Below are 16,930 nucleotides of genomic sequence, written 5' to 3'. Positions count from 1 at the left end.
AATGTTAGCATATCTTACAGAAACACTACTTTTCTATTATAAGATGACTTTGGACTATTTCCTACTCTTTTCTCTTTGAGGTGGGGTCTCATGTAGCCAAGGATGATCTTGAACGTCTGGTCCCATGTCTCTGTGTGCTGTGATTGGATGTTTATTCTGCCTTGCTGGGTTTTAATTTTGCCACCTTTGTTCCCCTCACTTTCTTTTCTGTGGTTCCAGCAGCACCGTTAGGCCTTTAACAACCACAGCACCGTTCCATAAAGTTCTGCTAGTTGTTCTGTCTTTAACTCCCATGGTGTGTGTGTGTGTGTGTGTGTGTGTGTGTGTGTGTGTGTGTCTGTCTGTCTGTCTGTCTGTCTGTCTAGATACCTACCTTGGATGTCTTTCTTCAGCTTTCTCCACCTTATTTTATTTTTTAAGACAGGAATTTTCAACGATCCTGGATCTCACTGATTTGGTGAGACTACCTGGCAGTTGAGCCCCCAAGCTCCTCCCATATCCGTTTCCTAGCACTGGCCTTTTTTATATGGGTTCTGGGGACCCAACTCAAGTCTTCTTGCTTATAAGGCAAACACTTCATTCACTGAGCCATCTCCCCAGCCCTAACTTCTTTTAACTGGATGATTTCTATTAATGTACCTTTAGATGTACTGGTTCTTCCTTTACCAACTCCCCACTTTCCCTAAGTCTACATAAGATGATAATAATAATAATAATAATAATAATAATAATAATAATAATAATAAATTTTAAGTGTTGTACTTCTCTATTCTGACATCCCCAGGTGAATCGTTCATGGATCTTTTTTTATTTTTCTTTACTAGTTCATTACCTATGACCATATTTTCTGTTGTCTCTTAGTCACAGTTATGATGAATACAGTCAAATCCTTGCCTGAAAAGTCCAGTATCTGAGTCACATCAGGACTATTGTCTGTCCATCCCTATTCACCTGAGAACAGGTCACATCTCCCCGAATTTTCATATGCTCTACTTTTTCATATGCCGTGTGACTTTGGTTTCTAAGCCAGGCATTGTGAGACCTTTAACGTGGGGACTTTAGAGCCGTGGTTCTCAACCTTCCTAACACTACAACCCTTTAATACAGGTCCTCATGCTGTGGTGACATTCCAAACATAAAATGATGTTTATTGCTACTTCGCAACAATTTTGCTACTGTTGTGAATTGTAATGTAAACATCTGTGTCTCCCATGGTCTTAGGTAACCCGTGTGAAAAGGTTGTTCGATCCCAGAGAGGCTGCGACCCACAGATTGAGAACCACTGCTTTCGATTCTGTATCAATGTTCTAAAGAGCAGTGGGGATCTTTTTATTAAAAGCAAATGAATTTGTTTGAACCCAGCCACTTCCTGCTGTGCCTGTAATGGGTAATGGCTTGTTCGCTTCTTTACCACTCAGATTCAAACTTTTTTTTTTAGCTTACCTGTCATGAGCATGGCTCAAAGGTCTGCTAGAGAAGTCTACTGAATCCAGAACACAATTTGGGGTTTCCTGCTACTCTGATTCTAATCTTTCCACTTGTTTCATTGTCTTGGTGGGCTAAGGCTCCATTTCTTGGCCAGGAGAGGGCGTCAGATATCCTGGAGCTGAAACTACAGGTGGTTGTGAGCTGCCCAGCATGGATGCTCATCTCCTGTGCTCTTCCCAACACTCTCTAGAGACTTCATCCCTCTTCCCACTCTGCTATATCCCCTGTGGTTTCACTCAAATACTTGTGGTATTTTTGTAATGTAATCACATTGCTCCGTTTGTACCCCAGAAAGAACAAGTGCCACGGGCATGCGCCTTGTGCTGCATTTCTTTAACCTGATATACAGAAGATATGCATTATTGGTTTTACTGATTTCATGCACTTTTCATGAGTATTGATTTTTAATTTCTGTGCTTCTGAGAGTATTTGGCATTATACACAGAATCCCTGTGAAATTAAACAGAACATTTTGGAGCCACTTGTTCACCCTTCCCTGCATGCCAGTCCAGGAAAATTTGCTAACTCCATCTCTTATGCCCCTGATGGTATATCCTCACCCTGGTATTGATGAAACCTTCAGGGTTAAAGTCTTTGCACTGGAGAGGGACAGGCCAGGGGGGCCGCAGTTGCCAGCAAGAAAGACCTCTTTGCTTTTCTCTTTCCTTATAAATTGGAGAGTCCAGAAGAGTATGCCCGCCCCCAGTAAGGCAGCCCCTTTCTTTCACTCTAAAGATCGGGTGACAGAGTGGAACCATAGGTGTGTCATAGCGCCTCAGTTGCTAGGACATCGAGCATTTGTACATTTATTCAGCAAATTTTATCTTGTAGGTGTTATATATCGAGTTTAAAGACTCCAGTCAAGAAAATAGATAGGGCCTTTATGGTTTTAAAATTGAGTCTATCATTATAAAAAAAATAAGTTAAAAAAAACTTGAGAGATGCCTCCACAGTTAAGAGTGCTTGCAGCCGGGCGTTGGTGGCGCACGCCTTTAATCCCAGCACTCGGGAGGCAGAGGCAGGCGGATCTCTGTGCTTTCGAGGCCAGGCTGGACCGACAGCCTCCGAAACAATACAGAGAAACCCTGTCTCGTAAAAACCAAAAAAAAAAAAAAAAAAAGAGTGCTTGCTACTCTTGCAAAGGACTCAGGTTCAGTTCCTACACCTGTGTCAGACAGTTCACAGCTGCCTGTAAATTCAGCTCCAGGGGATCTGATGCCCTTGGAGGCCAGAAGAGGATGTCTACTGGATCTCCTGATCTCAAGTGAAGCTGAGCCAGGCCGGTCCTCACCTCTCTTGCCCCTTTGTCCGTCATTTTCCCCATGAGGCACGTTTCTGGTCATCTAATCAGCTTATGCTATGTTTGGCTCCAACCTAAAAAAATGAAAAGTATACATAATGCTAATTTTAATCCCAAGGAGCTCTTTCTAGTTTATATGTTTGAGATCCTGAATTTTTCCACACCTATGAAATACTAATTATCCAGTTATAGAGGCTTTTCCCACTAAATTAAATTAATAGACTTACTCACTTTACAGCTTAGTGAGGGAGTGTTAAAAAGTTGAGTTACACCATATTTATAATGCCAAAAATGTGATAAATATCTAACTGCCCATTGTATGAGACTAATTAAATAAATACTGTACATCACACAATGGGAGACTGTGATTCAGTTTATACATAGTTTGCTGACACACAAAAAAAACCCAGTAAATTTGGGGGGACATCTACACACATTGATGTGTGTGTGTGTGTGTGTGTGTTCACAAACATGCAATAGAGCTCATGTGGAGGTCAGAAGACAACGTGTGGGAGTTAGTTCTCTTCCACCATGCAGGGTTCAAACTCAGGTCACCAGCCTTGGCAGCCATCACCTTTACCCACTGAGCCATCTCACCATCCTTACAACAAACTGCTGACTGAAGAGAGCAGATTATGCTATAGACCAGCATTGTTATCTTCATTTCCACACAACTTGATGTGCTAGTGTGTACACACAGAGGGCTTTGTATAAGGACGGAATCCATGTAGCTCTTTAACACCAACTCTGAAGGGCACACCTCACGATGGATGTCAGTGCTGCAGGCTTGACTCACTAAAACCGCCTTCCTCTCATTTCTAGAATAATGAACTACAAAGCAGGTTGGACTACTTGACAGAAACCCAGCCCAAGACTGAAGTGGAGACCAGAGAAGTTGGAGTGGGCTGTGATCTTCTACCCAGGTAATGGGGAATTTCCTGTTTCTCTGACAAAAATCCTTCTTTGACTTAAGAAAACTGTTTTATTGGGCTGTGATGAACAGCATCAAATTCTTCCTATGAAATATACAGCTCTAGAGCTAAGCAGTGACTTCTGAGTAGGAGAGGGATTGTGTGGGGTGGAGGAGACAGTGAAGGAGGGACCGAAGAGGCCGTAACTATCAGTTTCTGCATACCTTTGCTCATCCATCCATCCATCCTTCCATCCATGCATCCATCCATCCATCCATCCATGCATCCAGCAAACTGTAGAAGACAGGTAGGTTGCAGAGAAAAATGAGATTGGTTCCTGGCCCAGAGTAGTGTATGGACGGAGGGAAAGAATATAGAAAGACATTAATTACCATGTTGGAGGGGTGTACTAGATACCTTCAGAGGGAGAGCCCAAATGAGGAACGAAATTCATCCATCCTTTAGTATCATAGCTGATATGTTCAGAAGTCTGGTTTGAATCTGGTTCATCATAACAATCTCCTTAGACTGTGTGCTGGCTACTTTTACTTCAACTTGACACAAGCTAGCATCATCCGAGAGGAGGGAGCCTCAGTTGAGAAAATGCCTCCAAAAGATCTGGCCTAGGCAAGCCTGTAGGTCATTTTCTTAATTAATGATTGATGGGGAGGGCCCAGCCCATTGTGGGTGGGGCCACCTCTGGGCTGGCAGTCCTGGGTTCTATAAGCAGGCTGAGCACGCTAGTAAGCAGCACCCCTCTGTGGCCTCTGCACCGGCTTCTACCTCCAGATTCTTCCCTGTTTGAGTTCCTGTCCTGACACCTTTTAATGATGAACAGTGATGTGGAAGTGTAATCCAAATAAACCCTTCCCTCCCCAAGTGGCTTCGGTCAACGTGTTTCATCACAGCAGTGATAACCGTAACTAAGAGAGACTCTAACTCTACCTTTGGCCACCCAGCTTCATTACCAGACTAGAGGGCTGACCTGTTCACCGTTCAGTTGCTCCCCACAGAGAGGTCTATGTCCTACTTTAGTCATAGTTGAGCCTATGATTTAGTGTCCTACCTCTAACAACACAAACTTGCCATGGCTGGCGCTCAAGTTGTGCTCAGCCAAGGGGATGTGACTATGTATATAACATGGCTATTAGTGCCTCGTGGCTTGTGATTTAGGTCATCAAAATCGTGAAGTAGGAAGTCTTAGTATCATGGGAGTAAGAAAGGACTCGTGTATAGGCTGTGCTAGGAAAGAATGATCCAGAAAATATGTCAGATCCTGAGCTCTATAATAGTAACATCTGGTGGGAAAGAGTGAGCAGCAGATTGCCCATCTGGGATGTGGGATGCCCAGGTCTGGTCCTGTTGACCACCTGTAGCCTGGCATCTAGGAGTTCTTTCTTTGCTGAGGTCTTGTGTCTGTAAAATCAGCAGACCACTTTACCGAGTCTCCAGCATCACTAATGTGGTAAAGTGAGACCTCATTTCCCTACTTTTAAATCTGTGACCAATGGGTTCTTGCTGATTAAATCTAGTCATTTGCCATTGTCAAAGAACTTACTAGCAGCAATGTCGAACTTTGTTTGCCAATTTCCCGATTTCCAGGTAAACAAGGCAGTTTTCCAATCCTAATATAATTAACAGAAAATGCTTGTTTAAAAAGATAAGAGTACATAAAGTAGACTCGGCATCTCACCAACATGTGACACAATTTACTCGATGAAAATATAACCAGAAGAATGAATGATTGTGTTTGGGGACCGTTTTTGAAATATGAGTAATTTAGCCATTTCCCTCTTTCTCAGGCTTTTCAGAGACCAAGTGTCTCAGATCACTCTAATTCCCCACATCATAAATCTTGTTTGGCCAAGACGGGCACAAAACCATGTCTGAAACCAATAAATTGTTTGTTTTCTGATTCCCACATTTTGGCTTAAAACAAGCTTTTCAATTTGTACACCCAAGGAGAGCCGGAGGCAAACTTTTATGGCTACGTTATGAAACCACAAAACAGTTTTCATAATGGAAGTGCTGACAGACCCTTAACTTATGGCCACAGTGAACCTGGAAGGCATGTCAGAATCGAAAGGCAGCTTTTCCATAAATGCAACATTTGGGTTTCCCTCAGGATCCATTGCTGCGGTTTAACTGCTTAGGTCAGTCAGCAGAGGAAATGAAAACTACATAACCACATTTCCGAAAGGGCAGAACAATATTTCACCCGTTTCCTCTCAAATATTTATGAAGTGCCTACTATGTGAAAAGCACCCCCAGGTCACAGGGGTGAGGAGACGAGAGCTTCTGAGCTATCCTGAGGCAGGGTTCCCACTTGGCTTCTTTAGAAAGGCTTTGCCCTGTTGCTGGAGCTTCTGAGGAGACCTTGGGGATGGTGGGGGAGGAGGATAATTGAGGTACCAGCTGGGCAACACCTTCCCTCCCCACAACCTCCTTAGCACCAACTAACCTAACCCAGCACTTAGTTCTGAGTGTTGGATTCTAAGTGAGACTGTCTTCTTACTTAGGCTTCTGAGGCTGGGTACAGCCATTTATAACCACAAATGTCTCAGTAAGTTGAGGGTTGCTGGGCTGGTGAGATGACTTACTGGTTAAAGAGCTTGCCACCAAACCGAGGACCTGAGTTTGATTTCATGCCATCAAACCCGAGGGCCTGAGTTTGATCCCTGGGACCCATATGCAGAAGGAGCCTCTGACCTCCATGGCTCCTTGGCAGCCACATGCCCATACACGTACAGACACACACAAGGAAGGAAAGGAGAAAAAGTAGAAGGTTGCTAAGCTGTGTTAGATGTAGTCTGACAAAAAGTCCTTTTCTTACTCAGACTTCAAACTTACATCTAAAAGTAAAATACTTCCAGAATACTTTCTTATACTTGAAATTTCTACTTATTAATATGTTGGTTTCTTTGAGACAGGTGATATTGTATCCCATGGTCTAGAGCTCACTATGTAGCTGAGGAAGACCTTCAACCCCTCACCTTCCTGTCTCTGCCTCCCAAGTGCTGGGACTGTAGGCGTGTGCTACCACACCCAGCTCAGGCTGTTTTGTTTAGTTTTTTATACAGTCTTAGTTAGGGTTTCTATTGCTATGAAGAGACACCATGACTACAGCAACTCTTATGAAGGAAAAGCATTTCATTGGGCAGCTTACGGTTCAGAGGTTCAGTCCATTATCATCACGGAGGGACACGGTGGAGTGGAGGCAGACGTGGTGCTAGAGAAGGAACTGAGAGTTCTACCTCTTTGATATGCAGGCCACAGGAAGTGAACTGAGACACGGGGTGTTATCTTGAGCATAGGAGACCCCAAAGTCCACCTCCACAGTGACGCCACAACCATTCCAACAAAGCTACATCTCCTAACAGTGCCGCTCCATGAGCTTATGGGGATAATTACATTCAAACCACTACACTCCTCCTCCACAATATTTCTCATCAGAAGTATTGAATTTAGTTATTACACAGAAGTGTTTTGTTCATTCTCCTGCTGCAGAGAGCTCAGCGGTGTAGCCAGGCTGAACGGTTAGGGCACCTGGCTGCCGTGCCCTGCCAGCTACTAGCTGACCTCAGTCTTGGGTTGGTTGGGTTAAATCTTTCTGAAACTTGGACATCTTCATCCTCGGTTTGCTTCTGTGAGGACTGGGTTAAATATATGTATAAAGCAGGTAACTTAAAAAAATAGCCATTAAGGGGCTAGAGAGATAGCTTTTGTAAAGGACTGGAGTTTGGTTCCTAACAACCTTGATGGGTGACTCACAACCACCTCTAACTCCAGCTCCAAGGGCTCCAAAGGCTCCAGTGCCTTTATTTGGCCTCTGCTACTGTACTCATGTGGACAGACACAGACAGAACCACAGACACAGGCACAGACACACCACACACACACACACACACACACACACACACACAATATGTTTTAAATAGCCACTGCTTCTGATTTTTAGACATAAAACACTGTATCCTATATAAGTACATTTGGGTTTGTTAAGAGAGTGATCCTTGTGTGTTCCAGGCACTGGAGGTCCTCCCGGGGGAGCAGGAGCCCTCCGGTTCACTCTCTCACTCTCTAATCACACCTGCAGGTGCCGGGTGCTTGCTGCTGCTCCTAGAGTATTACTCACAACTAGGAATCCTCTGGGATGTTGTCATGCTGAAAAGCAAAGCTGTAATGACCTCTTCGTTAGTCATGATGCCGCTAACCCCCCTTCTAAAGCACCCCTCCACACTGTACAGCATTGTGAATGCCTGTGAGTGGGGATCCAGCGGTCCTCCCCTGGCCTAGGGTTTTAGTAACCTGATTGCTACTGTTGTGAGGCAAATTAGAAAGAGAAAGAGAAATGTATATTGTGTTGACTCACATTATTGGGGGCAGTGCATGGTGGAGACCACCCTCCTATGGGTCCTGTCACCTTCTAGCAGTGCCCCTATAGGGCCCAAGCTTTTGATTCCTGGACCTCTTTGGAAAGCAAGCATTCAGACAGTAGAATCTAGTATTTAGCTGATGCTCAATAAACATTTTTGGGGTGAATGAGCGAGGTCTACACCAAGTGGGGACTTAGGCAGCTGAGTGCGTTACAATGTGGTTTGCTCATGTAGTAGGGGCTTAGAAGGAGCGCCCTGGCCTGTTCTTTGCCGCTCACATTTGTCATCCAGAGTACTGCGGAAGGTTGTGTTCCTTTTCCTAGTCCCGTCTCCCTGACACAAGCTCAGAACAGCCCCGTGGAACAGGCATTCAATGCATCCTTGTGCTGTACCACCTCCCTAGTGTTCAACTGCCCTCCCTAGGCAGAACAATGCTAGAACTCTCCTAGGATGTTCCTTCCCTAGCTCTCTCTCTCCTCTCTGGCCTGTTCTCCATCTCCTTTCACGGTTTCTATGTCTCATTCTCCTCCGGTCGGGATTCTGTCTTGGTTTCAGTCATGTCTGCAAAGACTGCTCCAGTCCATAGTGTCGCCTTCCCTCCCTATGGCTGGGTCTTTCTGGAACACGAGCCCTCATTTCTTACAACCTCTGGAATCCTCCAGCTGTTTGATCCTCTACAGACCATTTCCAGACTGAGTGTGTCAGCCTTTTCTCCAAAGCCCATTCTTAAAAGTGATTAAGATGCCTGCTTGTGTGTTAGACCTGGATCTGTGTCTTGGATTTGTGGCTTTGAGAAAATTCTGAATTCTTTAATTTTTGTTTCCTCACCTTGAAAAGGAAAATTTGACACTGGGAAGGCCGAGGCAGGAGGATTGTAGTGAGACTCCCTAGTAAGACCTGTTTTTAAAAGAAAAAAAAAACAAAATTAAAGAAAGGAAGAAGGGGAGATTTGGCCGTCGGTTCTGTTTCAAGAATTTTCTCTGCTGGGGGATGGGGCACTAGGTATCACCTAACCCCCCTCTTTATAAGGTCCCAATGACAATCCAAAGTTCTGTTCCACCAAAGTGTCCCCCGGGGAAGCAGTGAATCTGTTGGGCTTACTTCCAGAGATGGGAAGGAGTGATGGATAGGAGCATGGGTGACCCCAAGCAGCAGCACTAGAAAGTCATCGTCCAGCATGTGTGCCACACAGCTGGGGCTACTTCCTCCCAGTTTCACCAAACCTGTATTCTGTAGCCCCACCCCAAGACCCCAAGGATGCTGTCAATCAAGGAAAAATTGAATGCAGCTGACTAGGAAAAAAATGGTTGGGTACTCAGGTGAAGGGCCTGTGATCCTCCTGCCCCCCTCTCCTGTAAGGAAGGCCAACAGTCAACCAGCCCAGGTTTGAAATCATGTGTTGAGGCACAACTAAACTCATGGTGGCTGTTCGGCTGGGAGAATTTTCCGGTGCAGCACCCCGAAAGCTTGCTTGCAGTAGACAGCTAACAAACACGGGGCACCCAGCCCAAACACTTGCAGGTTCATACTCTGTGGACGTTTCCACCATCCTCCTGCGATCCATAGTACAGCCATATCTCGGCCATGGCTGCTGTGCCAGAGAGCTGGCTTACCTACCTGTGCTGTGCTTTCCTTCCTGATGTCCTCTCCAGCCTGCCTGACAGCCATCTCCCCTCCTTATCTCTAGTTTCCTGACCTGCTGCTCCTCCTCTGTCTCATCTTTGGGTTCCATTTATTTCTAATGAGCAAGGATCTCATCATGGAATGAAAACACGAGAAGTGACTCGCTGTGAGTTCAAGAGTTTTAAACACTAATTCTTGTTTTTAAAGAATAAATTCAGTTTGAAGAGTATGATACGTACTAATTAGTCATTGAGAATTATTTAAGGTCATCTGGACTCTGAGTACAGAGAAAAATAAAAATAAGAAATGACTTTTCTTTCTTCTGCACCTTAATGAATTGAAACATGGTTTCCAGTAAACATAGTTACGTTTTTTAAGTTAGGATTACTTTTATTTTTTGGATACATTTATTTTATGTGTATGAGTGATTTGCCTGCATGTATGTATGTGCACCACATGCATGCTTGGTACCATGGAGGCCAGAAGAGAGCATCGGATCCCCTGGAACTGGAGTTAATTAGTTGTAAGTTACCATGTAGATGCTGGGAACTGAGCCCCAGCCTTCTGCAAGAGCAGCAAGTGCTTTTAACTGCTGAGCCATCTCTCCAAGCCCTTCAGTTATATCTTAGTAGGTGCAATTTGGGGGCAGATATTTTCATGGCTATTAGTGCCCTGCACATAGTAAGTGCTTTAAAGGCTTGTGTTTTCATGTTTCTGTTGTAGAAATCAAAACATAAAGTAGCCATAGCTTTGGTTTTTGGTTATGCCAGTGCTCCCTGCCTCCAGGGAGCCTGTTCCTCTGTGGATTCATAAAAGGTTAGCAGGATTCCAACTGTGTTCAAGAACACAAGCAAATTTCAGTTCTGAGACTGAAGTGACTTACGCTCTTTAAGTCCTATTGTTTCCTAGTGATTGGCTTAATAAAATGCCCCCACCCTTTGCATTTTTGAAAGGTTGGGATATGAGTGCCTGTTTTTGAAACCCAGAAGGTTCACCTTTATAAATATTTCTGTGTTTTATGAGCTTTTAGGATATTGTCACAGGAGACCATTTCTGTTGCATGGAATTTTCATAGGAGTTGGCACACAAGGCCATCTGGTTTCTGCCCCTGCTATTCCTCTAATCTGCCTAGCCAGGTCACCAGGGACTTCTTGAAGTGCCACACCCCAGAGATTCTTGTCTTGGGCAGTGACACTGTGACTGCTCCCTCCTCAAACTCCCTCTGGCTTCCATCCTCATGTCTGTGTGGACTAAAAGCTCCGCACTCAGCCTTTGTGACCTGTTGAGGCCACAAAGATGAGTGAGACATGGTTTTCACTCTCAGAGAAATCAGACCTAGCAATGGACACAGATGCAAATTAGTGTGATAGGAGACACTGCCACTGGTGTGTCAGAGCTGGGCTAACAGTCATTTTCAGTGTGCCTGGGAAATGGGGTGCATGGAAAACGCACATTGGATTTCTTGTGTGGCTCTGTACCTGGGGAGATGTGACTAAATATCTACTTAGCTAGATAGGGGATAAATGACAGATCAAATGAAGTAGTCCAAGTCCCACTTAAGTGAACAATGAGTCTTAACAGGGTTACTTACAGGAGCAGAAGACAGCTGTATCACCAGAAACCCGCCCCAGCATGGGTGACAGCTCATGAAAGCTGGAGCACACGTAACAACCTGCAGGTAGCTCAACGGGTTGGCGAGTGTCCTTTCTAGGTAGCTCAGTTGGCTTGAGTCTTTTCAGGTCTCCTCCTCCTCTACCACTACCTCTTCCTTCTTTTTTTCATTTTATTTTATTTTTATTATTTTTGAAACATAGCACTGACTGACCTGGACCTTGCTAGACTGGCCTTGAACTCACAGAGATCTGCTGAGATTAAAGGCATGCATCGCCACTCTTGGGTTTGGTCTCTGCTTTTCACAGGAAACTCAACTGACTGTGTCTCTCAGCTGCCTTTACTCTTCACTTATATATGCTGGAGGAAGGCTTGGATCTGGTCAGTTTCAGGGACTTCCTGAATGAAGCCTTGGAGCTGTTTACTTCTTAAGACTAAGGAGCTATGCCCTGCAGGATGAAATGTTTCACCTCTTCTTAGAACATCCTGTTGTTTCATCTCCGTCCTAACATCCTTTGTCTTGATAAGCTTCCCTCCAAGATGGAAGGCCTTAATTTTGAAGTAAATTATTACACCGCTGTCTCCTAGGGGAGGCATGCAATGTGTAAGATCTGACACCCCTGGCCCTCACACTTCTGATACAGCCCATACCACTTTGTGAATAACTAACTGGGCAAGGGGAATTAGTGGCAAGGAAGTTAACTGTTATGCTTCCTGTATGTTTGGTCATCGTGATATGGGGGTAAAGAATGTAGCTGTGATGCCTTCAAGCCTCGGTGGCTCACCTCCATATCTCCATTTCACAGGTTGAAATGAGTCTCCCTCTGCAGTCACTCCAGATTCTAGGATCCTTCCACTAATGACTTCCTTGGACCCAACCTCCCTGAAGGGGACTTCCAAACAGTGGGAGTCTCCTCCCAGACCCTAAGTTAGGTATAAACCACATGTAAACACCGGCTTTCACAGAGAGGCACTTTCTTAAGCAGGGGTGAAAAGTTAAAGTGGATGATTTCTGACTCAGGCATAAAAACAGCAGCAAACGACCTTGCAGTGTCATTTTTAAGAGGAGGAGAAGGGGAGGACTGTGTTAGAATGGGCTAGGATGTGGTGGTAAAGCAGAGAGGAGACAGGGAGAAGGGGAAGTGGACAAGGGGGTGGGGTACTTGTGGGACAAAGGACTGCCTCTGGATAGAGAGGAGACAGATGGGGTACACAGGTAAATGGCAGTTTATAAAAGTAAGAAGGGGAACCCCGTGTTAGGATGAGGCGCTTAATTTTAATTGGGCTTGCTAAGTAGGTGAGCCAAAGGGGGCTTCCGAGTGCTGGGCTTTGGTAGTCAGCACTACTCAGGAGGAGGAGGCAGCCAAATAAAGGAATAGATCTTGGTGGCTAGCTTTAGGAATGCAATCTAATGGTTTTAAGTAAGGCAGGAGGAATGGGGAGAAGGGCAAGGCCTGCCAGAGCCACATGCTTAAGTGGGCTAGTGTCCCTTCACTCCTCACCCAAGGTTACACAGAGAGAAGGCACACGTGCAAGATGCTGTATATGGATGTACCAATTAAACCTCAAGTGGTATGACTCATTTCTGCCCATCCAGTAACACGGTCCATCTAGGTTGCAAAGGATGCTGGGAAATGTAGTTACATATTTGATCAAAACGAACTAGAAGCTAAGGGACAAGCAAATTTAAATCTTGTGCTGGAGGCCAGGGAGTCCAAGACCAATCCACCAACAGTCTCAGTATCTGGTTAGAATATGCTTTCTGGTTCACAGTGTCTCTCCTGTGTTCTCATTTGAAACTCTCTTGAGACCTTTTGCAAGGGTACTGTCCTACTCATGAGGGCTCTGCCCTCATGGCCTGCTGATGTCATCCTTCTGGGGTTAAGATTTCAGCTCTGAATTTGCAGGGACACAATACTCAGTCCATGGCAAAACAATTTTGTAGCGTTTGTGTGAAATACTCAACTGCATTATTCATCACTGTGTTTTTATTTTCAGTGCTGAGTTCTTACTCCATGAAGCGTATGGAGGCTTTTTTCTCATTTTCTTCTTCTTCCTTTTCTCATTTCTCAGCCCAACAGGCAGGACCCGTGAAATCACGATGCCTTCCAGGAATTACACCCCGTACACGCGAGTCCTGGAGTTGGCCTCAAAGAAAACGCTGACTTAGGTGCTCAGAGACACGTGCTTCTTGCAGATGCTGAAAGGTCCTGGAACCTAGTGGCTTAAGAGTCTGGAGAGGGTGATGATTGCTTCCTCGTAGACATGGTGTGAGCCAGAATGGGAGTCTCAGGCAAGTGGAGGCAGAGAGAACAAGCAAGGATGTGGACACGAGGTCCTATCTCAGGCACCTGCCCAACCCTGCTATATAGAGTCATCATTTGTTTTCCATGTGGATGTTGAAATTCAGGTTTCACAGTTTATTTTGTCTTATTCGATTTTGGTTTGGAAGGAAAGGGGCATTCATTAGAAATTGCATGTTTGTTACAGCATAAAGGTTTTGTTTACCCACAAAGTATTAGCAGCAGTATTTCTCCCGCATGGAGAAGCCTGTGCATAGGTAGCATGGGCACCTGGAACAACTTGAACCTGGAGGGAAAGATTCCTAGCATGCAGTGCTCTCTCCTCTGGTCAGGAGGATGTGTGCCTGGCTGTGGAAGCTGTGCCTAGAGACTTGTGTGTACCAGAGTAGTTGCCTTCTGATTCACTGATTCCTCATTTTTATGTGTGCCTTATGCCTTGATTGGACCACCTGAGAGATCACTATATTTATTCAAGCTGTGATTCTTTCTCACTTTAACTTAAAAAAGAATTTTGTACGTTGTGGCATTCAGTTATTTCATGTTTAAGTAACAATTATATTTTTGTTAAACAGATGAGGAGTCGATTCACGCACGTTCTACTTTGATATTAAAACCCACATCACATATATTTAATAAATGCCTTTTATTTTGTTCTAATGTTGTCTCTGTTCTGTTTCATCCATGGCTATGTAGAAGGAATAGACACTTAGCACACCAGGCTCTGGAATGGTATCAAGGTCAGATACCAATGGTCTTTTATCAGTGGATCCACAGGAGAATGGTGAGGCATAAGATTGTATTTCTTCTCAAATCCTGAAATACATTTGTTAGCACATCTTCTGAAAAGAGTAAGATGCATTCAGGATCACAAAGAATTAGATCTCCCTTTTGAAAATAACCCTCTGCTCAGCTTTTAAGAGCAACTGCTGGCTGTTCTTGCAGAGGACCTGGGTTCTGTTCCCAGCACCCGCGTGGCAGCTCATAGCTGCCTGCAACTTCAGTGTCAGGGGATCTCACACACACACACACACACACAGAGAGAGAGAGAGAGAGAGAGAGAGAGAGAGAGAGAGAGAGAGAGAGAGAGAGAGAGAATAAAGGAATAACATTTTGAAACTCCCCTCTCTTTACAGCCTTACTTCATCCAGTTTGGAAAAAGCAAGTGAAGAAATTAGTTCCACTGACTAAATCATCCCAAGTCAGGGTACAGTGAAAAGGAACGAGTGTGTGTGTTGGAGTACACATGTAAGTGTGCAAACGTGTACATGTTTGTATGTATGTGTGTGTGTCACGTGTGTATGTACAGGTATATGCATGTGTGTATGTGTGTGCATGTATATGTATGTACACATGAGTGCACATGTGTATCATGCACATACACACAAACCAGAGAACAATGTCAAGTATCTTTTCTTAGGTGCTATCTGCCTTATTTGTTTTCTGAGTCAGAATCTCTCATTGTCCTGGACCATGCCTAGTAGGCCAGACTAGCTCCCAGAGACCCTCAGGCATCCTCTCTTCACCCCTCCCCCAACCCCAGTGCTGGAATTACAAGTGCTCGACACTAGGACTAGTTGGTTTTGTTTGTTTGCTTGCTTTTTGGTTTTGTTCTTTTGTTTTTTACATGGATTCCAGGAGATCAACCTCAGATCCTCATGGTTGCACAGAAAATACTTAACCTGAGACATTACCCAAAATGTGCATTCTTGTGGCCAAATTTGTGTTTAATTTCTGGCTAAAGGGTCTTGGGTGAGTCATAACAGCTCTGAAGGACATCTCTGTTAGTGGACAGTCACAGCAACTCACTAGGCTGATGTAAGTGGAAATGAAATTCACTACTGCTGTCATCCAGGTTTGTTTTAAATCGCTGTTGGCTCCTGTGTGGTCCTCTCGGGTAGCAAAGAACCCTGCCTTATGGAAATCAAAGAGTGTCTCTAGCAGATGGGGAAGCTGGACCCACAGGGAGGAGCAGGTCATCCTCAGAAGTCAGTGTCCCTGGAGAAACTAGTCTGGAAGAGGTTTCAAAGTGAAAGAAAGCCAGTTTTTTTTTTCTTTTTGGTTTTTGGAGACAGGGTTTCTCTGTATTGTTTTTGAGGCTGTCCTGGAACTCACTCTGTAGACCAGGCTGGCCTCGAACTCATAGAGATCCGCCTGCCTCTGCCTCCCAAGTGCTGGGATTAAAGGCATGCGCCACCACCGCCCGGCTGTCCTTCTTTTAAAGCAAGCATGGAAGAGAAAGATAGGCAGGCAGGCAGCAGGCAGACAGATATGTTTAAGAGATCCTTAAACTGCCAGGCCCTTTGTGCTTTTCAGATAACATGTAGTGAATTCTAAAGACTTAACTCTCCAGGAGACTGTTACAGAGAGTTACTACATTGTACAGACTGAAAAACTGAGAAAAGCCTTTTAGATCCTGGGCTGATAACACATCTGGGGGGCCCATTGAGATGGCTCGGCCAAGTGAAAGGCACTTGTTGTGTAAGTAAGCCTGAGGTCCTGAGTCCCATCCCTAGTGACTCGCATCTATACTCCAGCATGTGCATGGAGAGATGAGAGAATCGCCATCAGGAAGCTTTCAGGCCACGCAGTCTGGAGTACGCAGCAAGCAGAAAGAGACCCTGCCTCGAAAACAAGGTGAAAGGAGAGAACCCACTTCAGAAAGTTGTCTCTAACCTCTGCATATGCCGTGGCAGGCCTGGGCCCATATTCCCACCAGGAGCGTGTATATTGTGTAGAGTGGGGGAGCAGGATTCTAATAACAGTAAGTCTGCCTCATCAGAATAAAGAACAATATAGATGAGGGCTTTAAAAAAAATGAGTGAGTTTCATTATGATGCTTCAAGTTAATATTTTTATTTCAGTCCTCCCTAGCTTTCTCAGAGATGCAAAGCATATATAACATTTGTTTCATTTTCAAAATGCACACACCCTTCCATAGAGGAGTAGAATCACGTTTTTTTTTTTAAATATAGGCTCTGGAATCCAGCTGCCTGAGTGTGCTCCCTTGTGTGTGCCTATGCAGGTCACATGACCTGCCAGAGCCCCTGTGAAACCGGACAGAGGCAGTTTCTTCCTGGTGGGATTGATGTGAAGAAAGGCTGAGTTAGTCCTCCTCCTCCTCCTTGTCCTCCTCCTCCTTCTCCTCCTCCTCTTCTTCCTCTTCCTCCTCTTCCTCCTACTCCTCCTCCTCCTCCTTGTCCTCCTCCTCCTCCTTGTCCTCCTCCTCCTCCTTCTCCTCCTTCTCCTCCTCCTCCTCCTCCTCCTTCTCCTCCTCCTCCTCTTCCTCCTCCTCCTTCTCCTCTTCCTCCTCCTCCTCCT

At 44.9% G+C, this 16,930-nt stretch overlaps 1 protein-coding gene across 2 annotated transcripts in view; it reads left to right on the top strand.

Annotated features, from left to right (window-relative positions):
• Positions 1-14,269, top strand: part of LOC101829808 (myocardial zonula adherens protein) — an 88,321-nt gene extending 74,052 nt beyond the window's left edge. The window contains exons 12-14 of one of the 2 annotated variants that reach the window (XM_040740315.1): positions 3,611-3,711; positions 9,763-9,864; positions 13,383-14,269. In XM_040740315.1, coding sequence (XP_040596249.1) covers positions 3,611-3,711; positions 9,763-9,817 — 156 coding nt within the window. In that variant the 3' untranslated portion in view covers positions 9,818-9,864; positions 13,383-14,269. The remainder of the gene's footprint in view (positions 1-3,610; positions 3,712-9,762; positions 9,865-13,382) is intronic. The other variant, XM_005075460.4, reaches the window with a different exon arrangement.
• Positions 14,270-16,930: the final 2,661 nt, after the last annotated feature.

Source organism: Mesocricetus auratus, unplaced genomic scaffold, assembly GCF_017639785.1.
Source record: "Mesocricetus auratus isolate SY011 unplaced genomic scaffold, BCM_Maur_2.0 Super-Scaffold_100691, whole genome shotgun sequence".
In the NCBI taxonomy this organism is placed as follows: domain Eukaryota; kingdom Metazoa; phylum Chordata; class Mammalia; order Rodentia; family Cricetidae; genus Mesocricetus; species Mesocricetus auratus.
This window is presented reverse-complemented; position numbering and strand designations above follow the sequence as displayed.